The following is a 19,200-nucleotide window of genomic DNA, read 5'->3' as shown; positions in this document are numbered from 1 at the left end:
GTCTGAGGCCAACGAAGGCACGTGAGTCCCTGTCTCAAAGAAAAAGAGCAAAATCCATAAAGGGAAGGGCCAGGAGGAGGGCCACACCAGGCACGGATTAAGCATGGCCACCAAGGGAAGGAGGGATGCAGAGGAGACCCCTGCCATTCTAGAGCAAAGCCACAGGACTCTCCGGCCTAAGAATGTTGTCACATACCTGCTGCACTCTGGATGAGTTTGTCCCTCCCAAACTCTCCTTGGAATATGTCCCACTGGACAGAAGGAGGAAGAGCCAGGTGGGGCCTCTGAGAGGTGCTTAGGACTCTATCCTTGGAGTGAGTTGTGAACCAACGGAGGGTTTTTCTCTACAGAAGCCGGCTTGTCTAGGTCACACTCGCTCCCCGTTCTCACCTTGGACTCTGCCAGCAAGTGGGCCAGCTCCAGATGTGACCCTTGTCCTTGTGCTAGACCGAGAACCAGGGACAACTCTATACTTCCAAGGCTGTACCACTGGGCTATCCCAACTGATCAGTGGCTGTAAGAGGGCCTCACCCTTCCTCCCTTCTGTTGGTGGCTGTGTTTGGGGTGGCCCCACCTCCTGACCCTTCCCTTTATGGATTCTGCATTTTAAATCTGAGGTAGGGTCTCAGGTACCCAGGTTTCTATGTGGCTGAAGATGTTCTTCAACTTCTGATAGTCCTGCCTCTGTCTTCCAAGTGCTGGAACTACAGGCATGCATCACCATGCGGGGTTTATGCAGTGCTGGGGATCAAACCCATGCTTGGACATGCTAGGCAAACACTCTGCCAACTGAGCTGCACATCCAGCCTGAAGACTCTGCTTGGCGTGAAGTGCCAAAAGCCCTCTTCAGCCCAGGACTAGAAACATGTTTTCCCGGTTTCTTCTGATAACTCCTCCTCAGCACCCACCCACCACTATTTGTAGTCTTTTTTATCTATTTGTTTGTTTATTTGTATTTACTTATTTATTCGTTCATTCATTCATTCATTCATTTATTTTAGTTCTTCGAGATAGGGTTTCTTTGTAGCTCTGGCTGTCCTGGAATGTGCTCTGTAGACCAGGCTGGACTCAAACTCCGCCTGCTTCTGCTTCCCAAGTGCTGGGATTAAAGGTGTGCGCCATCACCGCCTGGCTTTATTCTTATTCTTAATCTTATGTGTATGGGTGTATGCCTGCATGTATGTCTATGCATTACCTGTGTGCCTGGTGCCGAAAGAGGCCAGAAGAGGGCACTGGATTCCCTGGGACTAGAGTTAATAGATGGTTGTGGGCCACCATGTGGGTTCTGGAAGTTGAACCTGGTTCTTCTAGAAGATCAGCCAGGATTCCTAACCATTGAGCCATCTCTCCTGCGTGTCCCCTCTTTAAAATCCGATTCCATCTGGAATTTATTTTAGTAGTTGGTACAGGGGAAAGATTTCTCCAAGTGGTTAACCGAGGGTCCCAAGGCTATTGAACACACAATCCAGTCCTCAGCTAATCAATAATCCGCTAACTTTTCGTGTTGATTGGGCTGACTCCGGAGCTCCTGGGCAGCGCCCTTGGCCTGCCTGTCTAGTCCTGGGTCCAACAGCACCTTGTAGCACAGCATCCATAGCTTTGTGGCAGATGGTGACGCCTCTCCTGGTTTGCCAGGGAGTCTTATATCTTGAGAAGCCTTTGGCTCTGGTCAAACTGGACAGCTGGACTCTTCCCTTCCAAAACAAGTCTTGGAGGCTCCCTGATTTATTATTCAGATAAACCCAAGAATCACTGTGCAGATTTAAAAATGGTGGATTTTGCTCAGACCTTTGGTTGCAACATTCACGCTTGACAATTAGGCTCACAGGCTGGAGAGCGTAGGAGGAATGCCGTAGGGAATCCTCTCTCCTGCCTTCATTACAGCCTACCTTCCGGCCCGCGCCATCCCTGCACTAGGGGCTGTGGACGGTGACTCTCAGGTGGGGTGTTGCCTCTGTGCCTGGTCACAGGCCCCAGGATATGACGTGGTCATTGTGACTGGCGTGGCTGCCAGTGGCTTGTACATCTTCCCTTCTACACAGAGTGGGGAGAAGGCACAGCCTGGGAACAGCGCTGCCTATGGTGCTGAATATCGTCACAAAGACTTCAGTCCCCTGAGGGACCACACCAGAGCTTGCTGGCACGGGAGAGGACGCCATTTCTGACTTCCTGGTAGGCCCTGCCACCCACCCGCTGGGCATCCGACCAGCCGGTTTTGATGTGCGAGCAGTTTACTGAGTAACTGTGGACACTGCTGGTGGCAGCAGCTTACAGACACGCTGGTGCTGTCCCGTTGAACCTGCCGGGCCAGGTGTAGGTGACAAGGGGGCTTCTCTCTCACTGGCTTTGGAGCTGCTCTTACCTCACTCACTGCCTTCCTTAGGATCCGAGTGTCCTCAGCCTGGGACATGTACTGAGCCGAAAACAGGGAGATGTTTTCTTCCAGCTGGTGCGCCCTTTCGGTGAGCTGGTCCACAAACAGATCCTGACAAAAAGAGAGTGGCCATGAGGAGCTGTCCACAGCTGAAGACAGTCCTCCGCCAGCATGGCGAGACTGAGCTCTTCCCGTGGAACGGCGACGGTTTCACGGTTACCTGCTTTTTCTTCTCTATCTCAGCACGCATCTTCTCTGTCTCGGTCTTCTTCACCACCTGCTTCATCACAAGGATGTCATCACGCACGTCCTGGTCTATGTTCTGCATGTAGAAGAGGTGCAGAGCCAGGCTCTCCAGCTCCGTCTGCAGGGCTGCCACTGTGGGAAGGGAGGTTGTCTAGCACTGCCCGTGGGACCCTTGGGACAGCACTCTTCCCTGGACCCTCCTTTGAGAAGGAACTGGAGACTCTTGTAACCCTGGCTGCCTGGAACTGGCCTTGTGGACCAGGCTGCCTGGAACTGGCAGGGATCAGCCTGCTTCTACCTCACAAGTGATTAAAGAATTGTGACACCAAGCCTGGATGGAGACAACTTCTTTGTGATTTTTGAGGTGGAGTCTGTTCTATATCCCAGGCTGGCCTCAAACTACTGGTCCTCCTGCCTCCACCAAATTCCCAGTGCTAGGATTACAGGCATATGCTACTATATCTACACTGGGGACCGTGTGTGTGTGTGTGTGTGTGTGTGTGTGTGTGTGTGTGTGTGTGTGTGTGCACCCATGTGTTCACTTGTGTAGAACCTAGAGATGGAGGCCAGTTGTCTTTCTCTATCATTCTCTATCTTATTGGTTTTTTAATTTTTTTCTTCTTCTTATTTTATGTGTATGGATGCTATGCCTGCGTGTATCTCTGTCTCTGTCTACCATCTACATGCCTGGTGCCCTCCTAGGCCAGAAGAGGGCACTAGATTTCCTAGAACTGGATTCCTAGACAATTGTGAGCTGCCACATGGGTGCTGGCAATTGAACCTGGGTCCTTTGCAAGAGCAGCCAGTGCTCTTCACTGCCGAGCCGTCCCTCAGTCCTACCTTATTGTTTAACAAGATCTCTCACAGAATCTGGAGCTGCCTGATTTGGCGAGATGGCTAGCAAGCCCTCAGATCTTCCTGGATCTCTTAGATCTCCCAGTACTACAAGTGGATCCAACTGTGCCCAACCTCTAGGTGGGTACCTGACATCCAGACTCAGATCCTCAGGCTTGGAGAGACAGCACCTCACCCACTGAGCTCTATTCCCGGCCCCTGTATAACCTATAAACTACAAAGACCTACACTCTGCTGCAGAAGAATTTCTAATACAATTGGAGGGCGAAAAGGAGCAAGAACACAGAAGCAGTCAAATGTGGTAGTGCAGGTAGGTCTACAATCCCAGCACTCAGGAAGCAGAGGCTGGCCACGAGTTCTGGGCCAGCCAGAGCAACATAGAGAGACCATACTTCAGAAAAGTATGTGTATCTATTTATATACACACATTCCATACCCACAAATCACCACACGCCCATCTCCTGGCACATTCAGAGAATGGTGTTGGACAAGGCCATCACACAGGTTTCTCACCAGTTAAAAGGGAGGCACCCTAGGCACAGCACGCAGGTTGAGCTCCATGGAAGCCCACGCACACAGACCCACGGTGGTGCTGCTGCAAGGGGGAGGCTGCATCTCGGGCAGGGCCTCAAGGAGGAAGTGCAAAGCCACAGTGCCAATGGATCCCCTTAGCAAAAGTCAAGGGGACTGTGTGAGGCCGGAATGACCACGTACTGAGGAAGCTACACTCAGTCCACAGTTGTTTGCTCCGGCTGGGGATTAGCTCGGTGGTAAGCACCTGCTCAGCATGTTTAGGGCCCTAGGTTCCACCCGCAGCTCTGCAAAAACAAGTAAGTAAATATCAGAGGTTATAAAAATGTATAAATAAATAACCACTGATAAATACATGAAATTTATCAGCGGTTGAGAGCACTTACTGCTCTTGCAGAGGACCTGGGTTCAGATCCCAGCACCAACGTGGCAGGTCACAACTCCCCGTAACTCCAGTTCCAGGGGAACCCAATACCCTTTTCTCATTTCTATGGGTCCCAGGTATGCACATGGTGCACACACACATGCAGGTAAAACACGCATACACAAGGCAGGCACAGTGCATTTACAGGAGTCAGAGGCAGAGGCAGGCAGAGTTCCACTAATTGAGGCCAGCCAGGTCTACATAATAAGTCCTAGGCCAGCCAGGGCTACACAGTAAGATCCTGTCTCAAAACCAAACCAAACTACCCATGCTCATAAAATAGAAATAAATCTTTTTAAAAGTAAGAACATTTGAAAAATGGATAGATAGGAGATAGATAGACAGACAGACAGGCAGATAGATTTGTGTACTAGCACAGAACACTGCCTATTCAAATGATGATGGGTCTACACAGAAAGCTGCTTGAGAGAAAAGAAATACGACAGGGGAAATCCCCGTGGCACTGCAGCATGCTCTGGCTCCCGGTAGGGCTTCCTGGGAAGGAGGGAGCCAGGCCGGAGCTGGTTTAAGGTACGGTCGGTCGGCACCTCAGCCACTCTCGGCACAGTCTGATGCCTCCTCCTCTAGCTGCTGGTGTTTTCTTTGTTGTGGGTTTCAGTCATTTGCCTGCGGAGAGCCTGGTGCAGTTTTCCTCCTGCATCTGGGGTCCCCACCGTCAGCACGGCGTGGAAGCTTTTCACCCGTGACACCTTTAGTGTTTCTTCTGTTCTGTCTTCTGCCCGCTTGAAGGAGCTCAGAGTTCCCTGGGTTCCCACCCCTCTCTCCTGTCTTTTCTCCTCTGATTTATCTGGGGGCAGTTTCTGTTCAGTGAGCCTGGCTGTTTCAACCCTCACCTATGAGTTCATGAAGTGAGAATGGTGGGTGGAGACAGGGCACACGTGACCTGGGGGCAGGTGCCACCTGACCACGCCTCGTAATGTGGCTTCCTCTGAACACAAGGTCTTTAGAGAGGCTATCAGGACTAAGTGTGGCCTCTATGGTGGTCTAGGCTTGTCTGAGGAGGAGATCAGGACACAGGAACGCCACACGGGAACATGGAGAGAAAACTCTGCCCAACCCTGGAGAGAGGGGCCTGGGAGGACACAGTCCCGACCATCCTGCCCGGAGGTAAACGTCTGTGGATGAAGCAGCCTCCTCGTCCTGGAACTCAGTGCGGCAGCTGAGCAGGCTACCCCCTTCACACCTGAGCAAGCAAGGAAGAAGCAAGCACGCTTCCCTAAGCACGCCAAGGTCAACTTGTCTTTGCCAGGTGAGTGACCGAGTCAATATTTCAATTATTCTTCTAAATTTTCATTCCTTCGAGTATTAGTGAACATAAATTGGGTTCATAGTTTAACTTCCAGGGACCCATTTTCCTTCTCCGGAGAGCTTGCTTCTCTCCTGGGGTGTCTGTCTTTTGTTGGCTGGCTCATGAAAGTGAAGAGAGTACCTTGTGTCGTAAAAGCATAGTGGGCAGAATTCTTGCATGGTTCCCCTGGCTTTGCCCCTCAGCATTACTTTACAGTTTACTATAGCAGCAGGAAGATAAAGTGGTGGCCCGGCCCTTCAGGGAGCTTTTCAAGGGAGAGAAGCCTGTTTACACTGTGAGCCGTGGCAGATGGGAGCCTGGCAGCATGAGGCTACGGGGCCTCACGGCAGGTGTGTGGCAGGGCTGGGCGGGCAATGTGTGCCTTCAGCATGCGCCAGGGTCTATGGTGATGGCAAGTGGGGCCTTGAGTTTAAATGCCATGTTCTGTCTTGGTTGTTTTGATTTGGAGGTGCTTAGGGTAAGCAGGGAGAGGTTCTTGATAAACACTATGGGTTGAAGACACCCCCCAAGAGACAATTGCTGGGAACCTGATGCCCAGTGCAGCAGTGCAGGGGGCTGGGGGCAGATGGGACGTGCCCAGTTCACACAGCTCCACCCGGGCTGTGATGGATCAGCCGAGCGTGCCAGAGGACGAGAGCCTGCGTGCCTTTCTCCTGTCTTCTCTCCTCTCCGCCCTTCAGCCATTAGATGCTGTATCATGAGACATATGTTGATCCCTCCATACTGCACATCTTGTTCTCCAGAATCGTGTGACAGATCGTTGGTAGAATGCTCTCCTGGTACGCATGAAGGCCCTGGGTTTGATCCCCGGCGTTACATACACCAGGTGTAGTGGCACGCACATGTGAGACCAGCACAGAGGTAGAAGCAGTAGGATCAGGAGTTCAAGGCCAGCCTGGGCTACATGACACACTGGCTCCAAAAAAAAAAAAAAAAAAAAAAAACAAGCAAGATACTGTTTGTTACCAGTGCCCCAGTGGGATTCTGTTATAGAAACTTGCTAACAGAAACCCGGATTCCCTATCTGCATCCCTCAGGGTTCAAAAGACATCGCCTGGGACAGACACCAGGCACAGCACCCGCTTTCTCCCCTTTACCTGCAGGACATTTTGCTGTTACTTTAGCAACAGAGCTGACAAAGAAAGTTGGAAACATCAAAATACACCAAGAATGAAGAACTAACTCCTGGCGCCTCAGAGGGTCACAGCTCACCGTCCACTACATCCTCTGTTGTCTACTCGGTGAGGGCGGTGTGTGCCCTCAGTGGGGACATTGCATATGACATGCACAGCCCCCCCTGCCCATTCATGGAATCCCAAGTACCTGGTCTCCCGCCCAGCTGTCCCCCAGACCCTTCGGCTGCTGCTGTCTGGTTTGGGGCTTTGCCCTGGTCCCTCTTGGGCCAGCAGCATGGCCTCTCCCACCTCTGAGCTCCATACACCTGTTCTGCACCCTCCGGATTCATCTTTTGGACCGCCACAGCACCTCCACACTTCCGTTTTGGAGTCTCTACACCTGACCCATTAGTCTCAGCCTTTGCTGCTCTCTCTACCTTTTGTGGGGCCTTTTGTGGCACTGCTGGGTCTTCCTTTCCTAAAAACGGTGGGAACCCTCCCTAGACATGTAATTGCTTTGCTGGTATCTTCAACAACACGTGAACACACACTTAGGGGACAGCCATGGGAGGGGTGGCCCTGGGTCTCGGGGTGCATGGGACGCCTTACATTTCCTTCGCTCCTCGTTGGCAGTTGCACAGGTCTTGATGTAGAGGGCCCGGGTGGCCTGGAGTTCCTCCTCCTTCCGCCGCCTCTCACACGCAGCCAGCGAGTGCCGGTCATGATTCTTCTCCAGCTGCATCTGCAGGCGGGCCAGGTGCTGCTGGACCCCGTAGAGGTTCACGCCCAGCTCCTGCCTCTGGACTCGGGTTTGCTTGGTGGCCACATCCTGTACCCGAGAAAGAAAAAGGGTTGAGGAAGGTCCATGGGTGCCCACCAGGCTGGGAGGAAGACAGGAACCCATACACACCAGCTCTTGGATGTCCAGTCTCAGTTTGTCCATCTGCCGGTTGAGGTAGCTCTTCAGGGCCTCCTGGAATCTGATCATCAGGGGCTAAGACAAGAGAAAACCACAAGCAGCTTGTCACTCTCAATGCCCTAAGCAGTGCTCCACTAGGGGTCCAGCGGCTGGCTAGCACTGACTCTGTCTCTCTCTCTCTGTGGGGTGGGAATGGATGGGTCGGGGTGGGGGTGGTATGGGCAGACATAAATGATTTCTCAACACAGGCTCTTATTGTGGAAGCCACAAGTTCCGGGCACTTCATGGTCCATGCCATGTCAGACACTGCAGAGATTTGGCTGAAGGGCTGGTGAGCTGCTGGGGGTCGGGGGGTGGTCAGTCCAGACTGACCAGGGGACAGTAGGGGTGATAAGCAGCAGCCATCACAGTGTCAAATGGGGCTCAGAGGATTTGCCAAGTGCGCCCTGGGCTCCTTCTGGGCTCCCCGGAGCACTGCCGCTCTCCAAATGTGTCACTCAAATCAAATCTGCCTTTCTCTCGTGTTGCGGGTCTGGGACAAGGACCCTCGGTGTGACTGCCACAGTTAAGGTAACAAGTTAAGAGGAAGTGATGTGACCTCTGCCTCCCTCCAGCATCTTACATAGTCTGGATGTCTTTTTGATTGTCAGGACAAAGAAGTGGGTGGAGGCCAAAGATTTGGCTCAATGTCCTATAGCGTCCAGACTCCTTACAAAGGACAGTCAGTCCTCAACAAACAAACAACAAACCAACAAACAAACACACAAAAACAAAGAAACAAACAAAATTCAGTAGATTCAAGGGCGGTGCTCTGGTTGGTTTTTTGTCAATTTGACACATGCTAGCCATCTGAAGAGGGAACCTTAATTGAGCAAATGTCCCCATCAGACTGGCCTGTACGCAAGCCTGGGGACTTTTTCTTGATCAGTGATTGATGTGGGAGGGCTCAGCCCACAGGGAACGGTGCCACCCCTGAGCAGCTGGTTCTGGGGTGTTTAAGAAAGAAAACTGAAGCCGGGCGGTAGTGGCGCAAGCCTTTAATCCCAGCACTCGGGAGGCAGAGCCAGGCGGATCTCTGTGAGTTCGAGGCTAGCCTGGTCTACAGAGGGAGATCCAGGAAAGGCACAAAGCTACACAGAGAAACCCTGTCTCGAAAACAACAACAAAAAACAAAACAAACAAACAAACAAAAAACAAAAGAAAGACAGAAAGAAAGAAAGAAAGAAAGAAAGAAAGAAAGAAAGAAAGAAAGAAAGAAAGAAAACTGAGCAAGCCGTAGTGAGCAAGCCAGTAAGGAGCACCGCTCCATGGCCTCTGCTCAGTCCCTGCCTCCTGGTTCCTGCCTTGAGTTCCTGTGCCCGTTTCCTTTCATCCTGGACTGTAACGGTCAGCAGAAATAAACCCATTCCTCCCCAGGTCGCTTTTTATCATGGTGTTTCTCTCAGAAACACGGACCAAGACAGCCGGGAAACAAAGTAGGAGGCCTAACCAAGGCACAGTGAGCCCAAGAGGGCAACCAGCATTGGGAGGGAGGGAGGGCGGGCGGGTGCAGAGGAGGGCCCAGGTGATGTCCCCCCTGCACACGGCAAAAGCAAAACCCGAGGACATGTTCTTACATGGTCTGGGTCCAGAACCACCAGTTGGGAACCCTCGTCATCTGCCTCTTCACTCCCTTCGGACGCTGCTCTTTCCATCAGGGTCTCTTCCTCAGGGCTGAGGGGCCGGACGTGGTCTTGAAACTGTATCCGGGTTTCTTCCCGCGGGCCAGGTGGGGGTTGCACTGTAATAACAGTCCAGGGAGACAGCAAGAGCCACTGAGGCTTGATTGTTGTGTTCTGGGGGAGTGGACATCAAGGTCCCACCCTCACAGGACGTATTGAAAATAGAAAGGAGAGCCTTCCAGTGCGGAGTTCTCAGGCTTAACCCTGGTATCAGCCATCGCTGATTCGAGGCACTCCACAGAACGAGCCACGCTCTAGCAGTGGATGAGACAGCAGCTTACATGTGAGGAATGGGAAGGAAGGAGGCGCCTTACTGTGGGGCTTTTGAGTTAAAAAAAAAATAGGGAGATGACTTAGAGGTTAAAAATGCTTGCTGCTCTTCCAGAGGACACAAGTTTGGTTCCCAGCACCATGTCAGGCCGTTTACACCCATCTCTAACTTCAGCTCCAAGGGATCCACTGCCCTCTTCTGGCCTCCATAAGTACTGCACTCATGAGACCAACACCCACAGACACACACATTTATACATATAAATTAAAAAAGAAACTAGTTAAAAAGATTGAAAAAGAAATGAAATTGTAAACTAGGTCACAGAGACCCATTTTATGTCTTCCATTGTGTGTGATTATTTATTTATTTTGACACAGGGTCTCACTATGTAGCCCTGGCTGGCCTAGAACTCATCATATAATAGACCAGGCTAGCCTTGAACTCACAGAGATCTGCCTACCTCTGCCTCCCAAGCACTGTGGAGATTAAAGGTGTAGACTAACACACTGGCTGTTGAGCAGATGATTTTATCTAATGTGCTCTGATGCTTAGAGAGGTAACTGGAACATAGCAGATACTCATCAGATCACCAGTGAATAGACGAAGCAAATAAAATACACAGTCAAGGCCTGGCATGGGGGTGCATACCTGCAATCCTAGCACTTGGGACCTGGAGGCAGGGGGATCAGGGATTCAAGGCCAGTCTTAAACATACAAGGAGTCTGAGGCCATACTGGACTCTGTGAGAGCCTGCTTTTTTATTTTATTACCTTGTATTATGTGTATGGGTCTGTGCACATGAGTGTAGGTGCCCACAGAGACCAGAGGAGTCAGATCTCCCTGGAATTTGAATTACAGGTGGTTGTGAGCCACCGGATGTAGATGCTGGGAATTGAACTCAGGTCCTCTGGAAGGGCAGTGTGTGCTCTTAACTGCTGGGTCATCTCTCCAGCCCCAACACCCCGTTTCAAAGAAAATAACCATATGAGCAAGCAACAGCAGTAAGATATGCAGGTAAAACTGAGGCTGTGTGAGCTTCGGAACAGGGGTTGGTCCAGCAAATTGATCTTCTGGATGCTTCATGGGAGGGGAAGGAGGCAGGCACTGCATCACTTAGGAAAACCAACCAACATGCCTGCTGGATATTGGTCATTCTGCGATTTCACCTGCACCATCAGGAACTGCAGCCTTGGTGTGCGCGTGACAGTCCTCCAGGGGCTCGAGGGTCTGCCCGCCTTTGTGCAGCCGTCCCACGGGTGGGCTAATCCACCGGATGATGGTGACGGCGGTTTGGATTTACAGTGTCTGCACCGTCTTGCCTCTTCTTACCCATGTACCCCTGACTCACCTTGCTCTGCTGCATAGGTTTACCCGGGCTCAGTGGTTCATGGATCCTGCTTCAGCTTTCCCATAGCTGGGACTGCAGTGTGAAGCACCATGTCCATTTTCTGTGGACCAGGGCCTTGTGTGTGCCAAGCAAGTCTCACCACTGACTGCATCCCTAGCTCCTGTCCCGTTTTATTTCCCCCCTCTAGGCTAGACCTGCCCAATTTTCACGTCACTCACAGATAACGTGTGGCTTTGAAAGCTGAACCACACATGCTTTGGCATCCTGGGTAATAAGCAGTCTCCCAGCCTGCTCCCCTACGTACACAGCACCAGGATATTAGAATCAGATGAGGACACAGGTGTGTCCTGCAGAGGTACATGTGCTCACAAGGGCAGCTGTCCCGGGGTTCCACTTCCAGAGACCAGGAGGCAGCTGGAAGTAGGTGGGGGTCAGTCAGGGCTCTGGGCATTGGGACCTCATTGAAATAAGTTACTGAGTGGATTTTAGGGTCCTTATCTGCACAATGGAGAATGGTTGCTACTTCACTGGGCCGGTGTGAGGACTGGCTGAGGTGGTAAGTGCCCCATAAAGCTATCCGCGTCCCTTGAACATATGTTTGTCATTAGCCTCCTGGCTTCAGGGAAATAAGGTGACAGGCGTGGCCCGGGCAGCCTCCCCTGCACAGGAGGGAAGGTGGACTGGCTGAGCTGTTGCTAGGACAACCTTGGCAGATGCATCGTACCTGATCCTTGCCCAGGAGCTTCGTCCGGGGAGAAATCATCAATCTCTGAGGAAGTCAGACTTCCCACGACGCTCAGTTTGAAGCGATGTTGTGTTCCCATAGGAAAGACTCTCTGAACAGGGACCTCTGGGGGTCTCGGCTACAGACAGAATAACAGGAACAAATTAATGAGGACTGCTGTGGTACGGATAGGGTTTACTTGTGTCCCCTCCTGACCAGGGTTCTTCGTGGACCTGGACAGACACTCTGCTCTGCTGCCCAGGTGCCAGAGGCTGGAAAGCATGTCCTCAACTCAATCCTCATAGCAGCATGCCTCCACCCTCTCTGCTTCCAGCAGGGGCCTCAGGGGATCGCTTCTTCTTCCTCTTCTCTTCTTCCATCTAAACACCTCCCCTTGAGACAAAGTAGCCCAGGCTAGTCTGGGTACTTAAAACCTTCATGTCTCAACCTCCCGAGTGCTGAAATTACATGCCTGTGCTTCCACCCCGGGCTTTATTTTTAGCTTTTGAAGGGACCGCTGCAATTACTGAGATGGGGTGTCCTTACTCCAGCTGCTGAGGTAAATACAGGCCCAGAAACCAGCGAGATAGGGCTTCGCTATCCTGTCTGCCAAGAATCAAGTACGACTATCATCTCTGGCCATAAGCCCCATGTCCCCACGAAGTAGGGGAGGCGAAACAGATCCGCAGAAGCTAAAGGTTCACGTAAATGTGTGCCCATGCCCTTTCCCACTGTACCTTCAGACTAGGTGGACTCTGTAAGTTAGTTCTGAGGCACCCAGATCCCAATGGCCATTATGGAAGGCACAGAAGTCAAAGTCTCCCGGAAGGGCTTCTAATGAAAATCTAATGGGGTGTCTACGCATACACTGACCCCTAACAATTCCTCCCACTGCCTGTATTTCTCTAGGCTGAGAGCCAGAAGGCAGAAGGGTAGGACTCTCTTAGGATGTATCTCTGCCTTCTTGTTGACCATCTTTGAAACCTTAGTTTCAGTGAATTTTCTAGAAACTGGACCCAAGGGTGGAAGCTGGGTAACTAGGACAAGCGACTTGCTTGTCACCCCTACAAAGGAGGAGATATTGCTCAGCTGTTGCTCTCCTCTCCAAATTCACAAAACATGGGGGTTTGATTTTGTTCATTTGCCATGCTGGCGTTTGAACCCAGGTCCTCACAGTAGCCAGGCAGGCACTTTACCATGGAACCACAGTGCAGCCTGTAGGAGTGGGTTTGATCGTAGAGCATGACAAGGGTTCATCAAACATGGCATCCCGCTACCCTCCAAACTTAGGAACTCTTTTAGCTTTCACGGGGTTGGGGAGGAGGTGGGCCCATTGCTTCGTAGGTCAGGACAGTGACTTCAGAGCAAAAGCTACCATATGCCATGACAGTGGTGAGGCCCTGGGCAGGGAAGCCCCCTTCCCTCTCAGCTTCTTTTTTAATAATAATAAAACTGTGTTTGGTGTTTTGCCTGCATGTATGCATGTCTATGCATACATGTGTATAGTGTCCGTGGTGGCCAGAAGAGGGCACTGGATCCTTCTGGAACTGGAGTTACAGGTTGCTGTGAGCCGCCATGTGGGTGCTGGGAATTGAACCAGGGTTCGCTGTGAGAGCAGCCACTGCTCTAACCACTGAGCAATCTCTCCACCCCACCTTCCAGTGAAGACAACAAGGGCTCCCACCCCATAAGACTGTTGTCTGGATCAGATGGCACAGACACAGCATCAGGGGATGGCACTGTGCGCAGCCTGGGCTCATGCATAGAAAGTGTCCCATCCTCTTCCCCACCCTCTCTGCTTCCAGAGCAATTCACACTCAAAGCCCCGGTGGGACTGGGCCAGGAGAGAGGCTGCGGTAGGGATGGTAGAGTTCAGAAGGCTGGAGTCTGTGGGACGTTGGTCACACTACAGTCAGAGGAAGGGGCCAGGCCTCTCAGCATTGCGGTCAGGGGAAGTCCCCATAAGTGTTGACACTGATTACACCTGTATATATGTGTGTGCTCCTGTAAACACAGCCATAACTGTACATCTCCACACGTGTCTGTGTCCAGGGTGTTGAGGGGCCAGTGATACCCCAGGAGCCGCTATCACTTCTGTACACTGATCTTCATCTCTGAACTGATTTTCTTTTAATAAACATGGTGCTCAGGCAGAAGTGTCCGATTCTAGGTCTGGAAACCTTCCGCAGAAGAACAGTGCAGGGCATGAGGTGTGGTGGGTGGGGTGGGTGTCCAAGGGCCATGAAAGCCAAGTAAATGTGCTCCCATCGGCCAGGTGAGGACCACTGGAGCATAAAAACATGAATAACGTTAATGGAGTATAACCCAGTGAACAAAGTGGGAGCCGTAGTCTGCGCGGGCGGAACTGAGTCAGCAGTGGACGCGTCTGAGGTCCCACTATGTCTCACATCACAGAGTCGCTTTCACATGTACAAACCAGGAGGCAGCCAGTTAGCAAAGGGCCCGCTGCCAGCATGAGGACCCGAGTTCAGTCCCCAGCATCCAAGTAAGAGCAGGTGTGCTAGAGCACACTTTTAATTCCAGCTCTGGCTGGAGCAGAAACAGGAAGAAAGAGCTTGCTGGCCAGTTCCAGGTCCAGTGAGAGACTGTCTCAGAAACTAAGGAGAGATGACTCAGGGGTTAGAGCACTGGCTGCTCTTTCGGACAACCCCAGGTTCGATTCCCAGCAGCTCACAACTGTCTATGGCCAGTCCCAGGGGAATCAGACACCCTCTTCTGGCCTTCACAGGAAGCAGGCATGCATGTGGGACACAGACATACATACAGGCCAAACACCCATACACATAAAAATGAATAAATGGAATTTTAAAATAGAATTTTTATAGATTTTAAGTTTTTTACTTAATCTATAAATTTTAATTTAAATTTTTTAAATTTTAAAATAAAAATTTAAAAAATAGAAATTGAAAAAAAAAATAAGGTGGATGAGTTTGAGGCCAGCCAGGACTACACAGTGAGACCCCATACACGTCTCAATGAATAAATAAGTAAATGGATGGGAAGACACTTGATTGACATCAGCTTTTGGCTGCCATGGGCCTGCACACACACACACACACACACACACACACACACACACACACACATCCCTATCAGTATTATCTACCAAATCCACAAACTAGAAAACAAACAAACAAACAAACAAATCCCATATAATCATCTCAGTAGACACAGAAGAAAAATGAGAAAATTCAAAGTGATAAATAAAACAAAAAGCCATGGCATCTAACAAGCTAGGATGGAAAGAGCCTCCTCACGCTGATAAAAAGGATCTGGCAAGACCCCAGGGGAACACCCTCCGGAGTGAGTGGCAGAGAAAGCAGCGGATACAGCTCTCAGCTTGGGCAGCCTCATGCTGGAGGGCTGGCCAACACGATCAGCGAGGAAGAGAATGAGAGTGGACTGCACAGGAGAGGAGAAGCTAACCACTCTTGTTCTCAGGGCATAAACCATCTTCCTGAAAACAAAACAAAACAAAACAAAAACAAAACAAAAAAACCAAAAAAAAAACTGGATTCTCCTCACAGCCACACTAAAGAATAAGGGAGAGCTTAACAACATTTAGTATCTAGGGCGAGATATTTAAAAGTCAACACACACACACACACACACACACACACACACACACACACACACACGTAAAATAGAAACTTTTCCAAAAACAAAAATCACCAGCCTGCTGAGTTCCAGGACAGTCAGGGCAACATAGAGAGACCCTATCTCAGAAAAACAAAACTGAGAAATTACTCAGGGATAAGTCACATTGGCGGTGCACATTGCTGGGCAGAAAATGAGACATTGTAGATAAACGATAATAACCATGCTAGGATTTTTCCTTCATTCCAAATAGTCACTTTTCTATTCTGAACAATGGAAATATCTTCCCATGAAATGCTATTAAACGCAAAAGGGTCAATAGTGGCTTTGCTGTGAGGGAGGCCTGCCCCTCTCTCAGCAATTCCAACCAGGCCGCTCTCATCCCTCATCACCAGGCAGGGGCAGGGGACACGCAGCATCACCTGGGTGGCTCTGCCCAGGGACTCAAACTCAAGTGGCCTTGGAGGGAGTACTGAGAAGCCCACACAGAGGGCCACTCTGCAAGTGACCTGTGGTCTTCTCAAGGTCAGGGAGAGACTAAAGAGAAGCCATGACAGTCAAGGATAACAAGAGTCACCGTTAGACATTTGGTAAGTTGCAAAATGAGACCTGAGAACTTCCAGGAAATGATGGAGGGAGATGGAGGTAGAACTGCCAGATTTTCCCACTGTGGTGCTGGGGACCCGACCCAGGTCTTCCAGCCCACTAAAGGAGCCCTGAACATCCCAGCCCCAGTTCAGGCTTTAAGGTCTCAGCCATCCAGTAGCTCTCTGCTGTTGACTGACTTCCTCAGAACTGAAACATTCCCTCCTGTGGGCAGGCTCTCTGAGACTCACTAAGTAAATAAAACTTAGCAGTTTAGGAAAGCGTCCTGCCCCAAAGATTGTGTAAGCAGGATGATGATGATGAGAGTAATAGTAATAATAACGGTAGTAATAATACTAGCAATAGCTGCAGAGAGGAGACTCTGGGAAGGGTGACCTGCCTACAAGCCCTGCAGGGATGCTGAACTGGGCTTCTGGGGATGTAGCTGCTTTTGAGTCATCCAGGCTCCGGTAAGTGACCCCAGCAAACTCCTGGGTTCTCCAAATTGGACTTTGGTGGAATCATTACTTCAGCCTGTTCTGGTTCACTGTCTGGGGCCAGGAGACATTTGTCGACGTCTCCCCAGGAAAAGGTTGCATGATGCCTTGTGAGAAACACACGGAAAGGCATTTGGAGGTGACAAATCAGATTTGAAACTTACCTCTGGCACCTAAGAAAATAAAATATGTTTTTATTGTCCTTCCTTTTTTCCCCTCTGTAAATTTGTAACTGCTTTAAATTTTGGCACTGGTGAGGCAGGTTCAGGGTCCTAGATTTAGTCCCCCAAACAAACAAACATCTCAATATGTTAGCCGCCAGCAACAGATGACTATTTAAATGTAAATCAGTTTGATTGAGATGAGGTCTCTTTAAGAAGCCCATGCTGGCTTGGAATTCAAGATCCTCCTGTCTCAGCATTCCCTCTGGATGCTGGGATGACTGAGTGCTATCATGTCCAACTAATTTGAATTTTGATAATTAAGACATTTAATTCCTCCCCCTTCGTTACTAATATTTCTAGTGTTCATAAAATGAGCTGGTGGCCACCATGATGTGTGGCCACCTTATTTCGGCCACACTGCTTTGGAAGACCAGAGACCTGGATGCACTCACGTGCATGGATGGTGGCTACAGGATGTCCCCAGCCTTGCATCTGGCAACTTGGATGTGAGGTTTAGGCCTTCTCAGCATTGACCTACATTTGCTAAGAAATTCCTAACAGGGTATGTGCGAAGGTTTTCTGTCCACTGGAGAAAATGTTTCCATCAGGCTGGCCTATAGCCAAGTTTATGGGACATTTTCTTAATTCATGATTGATGTGGGAGGGCTCAGAGAACCGTAGTACCTCTAGGCAGGTGGTCCTAGATTTTATAAGAAAGCAACATGAGCCAGCCAAGAGGAGCAAGCTAGAAACAGGGTTCCATCTTGGCCTCGGCTTTAGTTCCTGCCCTGACTTCCCTTCAGGACAGACTACGATTGGGATGTGTAAGCCAAGTAAACCCTTTCCTCTCCAATCGTGGTGTTTGTCACAGCAATAGAAACCCTAAGATGTGGTGATAATGTGCCTTTAAGCTCTTCTCACAGGGTGATGAGCCCCATGAGCAGTGAGGGGCTTGTGCAAACAACTGAGTGGCACTTACCCTGCTTTCCCTTCTGGGTTCTACGGTCTCATACGTGCCAAAGGCTCGCTGGGATGCCTCAGTAGATCGGGGTCTTTCATACAGATAGGCAGCATTTGCTTCCTCTTCAGTCATTTCCCAGGGACTGATGTCTGAGTAGGTGAATTCAGGAGTGCCGATCCTTTCAGAGAACTCGTCTGTCTCAGAGAACGTATACTCTTCCAATCCTTCTCTCCCAGAAACTTCCAGGTCCCCTTCTGGGATGGTGTATCCAGTCGATTCCACATCCCCTTGAGGAATGGCCTCTCCAGTGAATTCGACTTTTCTTTCTGGTATGGCCTCTCCAATGGAGTCCAAGTCCATTTCTGCTATGGTCTTTCGAGTGGATTCTATGTCTATTTCTGGTGGGGCCTCTCCAACGGATTCGACTTCCATTTCTGGAGCAGCCTCTCCAACGGATTCGACTTCCGTTTCTGGAGCAGCCTCTCCAACGGATTCGACTTCCGTTTCTGGAGCAGCCTCTCCAACGGATTCGACCTCCGTTTCTGGAGCAGCCTCTCCAATGGATTTGTCTTCCGTTTCTGAAGCAGACTCTCCAATGAATTCTACTTCTGTTTCTTGAGGAGCCTCTCCAATGGATTCCATTTCCCCTTCATGGATGGCTTCTCCTTCAGTCTTGACTGTCTCATCATCTGCCATTTCTCCTTCAAATCTGCCTTCATCTTCTGTCCCAATGCCCTCTTGAGGACCCTTGGTGGCATCTCCACCCTCATCAATTTCTTGGCCATTGTTTTCCACTGGTGGTGACACCTGTTCCAGGGTGGCAAGAAATCCCAGGGAAGAAAGTATAACAGTGAGAGATGTGAGGGTGACAGGAGGGGCAGATGTTAGGGTGACAGGAAGGACACATCTACATGCATTGCCCCCACTCCCCATGCCCAAGCAATGATGTTTTGCACTTCAAGGTAACCACTCTAGTTTCTACAGTCCTGCGTTACCAGCACAAACTCTAGAAAATGCAGGGAAGTCTAAAGGTTGGCTATGTCATTACTGATAGCTAACACTCTGGAATGAGGTGTGTCCTAGTTATCTTTGCCAACCTGACACAGCCTGGAGTCATCTGAGAAGGGAGTCTCAACTAAGGGATTGACCATATCAGACTGGCCTGTCTGGGAGATTGTCTTGATTATCAATTGATGTGGAAGGGCCCAGCACACTGCAGACAGCACCATCCCCAAGCTAAGTGGTCCTGGGTTGTGTAAGAAAGCTACCTGAGCATAAACCCATGAATGAGCCAATAAGCAGTGTTCCTCCATGTTCTTGCTATACTTCCTGGCTGTGACTGAGTTCTCTGGTTAGAGGGGACACTCTGTGGAAGAACAGGCAGGCCGGCCTAACTTCTCTCAGTCATGAGCCCTGACCTGGAAGTGTGAGCCAAATAAATCCTTTCCTTCTCTGAGTTGCTTTTGGTCAGAGTGCTTTATCAATACAACTAGGACAGGGTGTAAGTTTCTCTGTGC

At 50.4% G+C, this 19,200-nt stretch overlaps 1 protein-coding gene across 1 annotated transcript in view; it reads right to left on the bottom strand.

Moving 5' to 3' along the window:
• Ccdc40 (coiled-coil domain containing 40) overlaps nt 1-19,200 on the bottom strand; it is a 46,446-nt gene that overhangs the window by 25,476 nt on the left and 1,770 nt on the right. Inside the window, exons 3-9 of the mRNA XM_059272243.1 lie at nt 17,702-18,490; nt 11,859-11,997; nt 9,411-9,574; nt 7,786-7,869; nt 7,485-7,704; nt 2,595-2,752; nt 2,363-2,485 (exon numbers count right to left, since the gene is read on the bottom strand). Coding sequence (XP_059128226.1) covers nt 2,363-2,485; nt 2,595-2,752; nt 7,485-7,704; nt 7,786-7,869; nt 9,411-9,574; nt 11,859-11,997; nt 17,702-18,490 — 1,677 coding nt within the window. The remainder of the gene's footprint in view (nt 1-2,362; nt 2,486-2,594; nt 2,753-7,484; nt 7,705-7,785; nt 7,870-9,410; nt 9,575-11,858; nt 11,998-17,701; nt 18,491-19,200) is intronic.

The sequence above is a fragment of the Peromyscus eremicus genome, chromosome 8a, assembly GCF_949786415.1.
Source record: "Peromyscus eremicus chromosome 8a, PerEre_H2_v1, whole genome shotgun sequence".
NCBI classification, from domain to species: domain Eukaryota; kingdom Metazoa; phylum Chordata; class Mammalia; order Rodentia; family Cricetidae; genus Peromyscus; species Peromyscus eremicus.
This window is presented reverse-complemented; position numbering and strand designations above follow the sequence as displayed.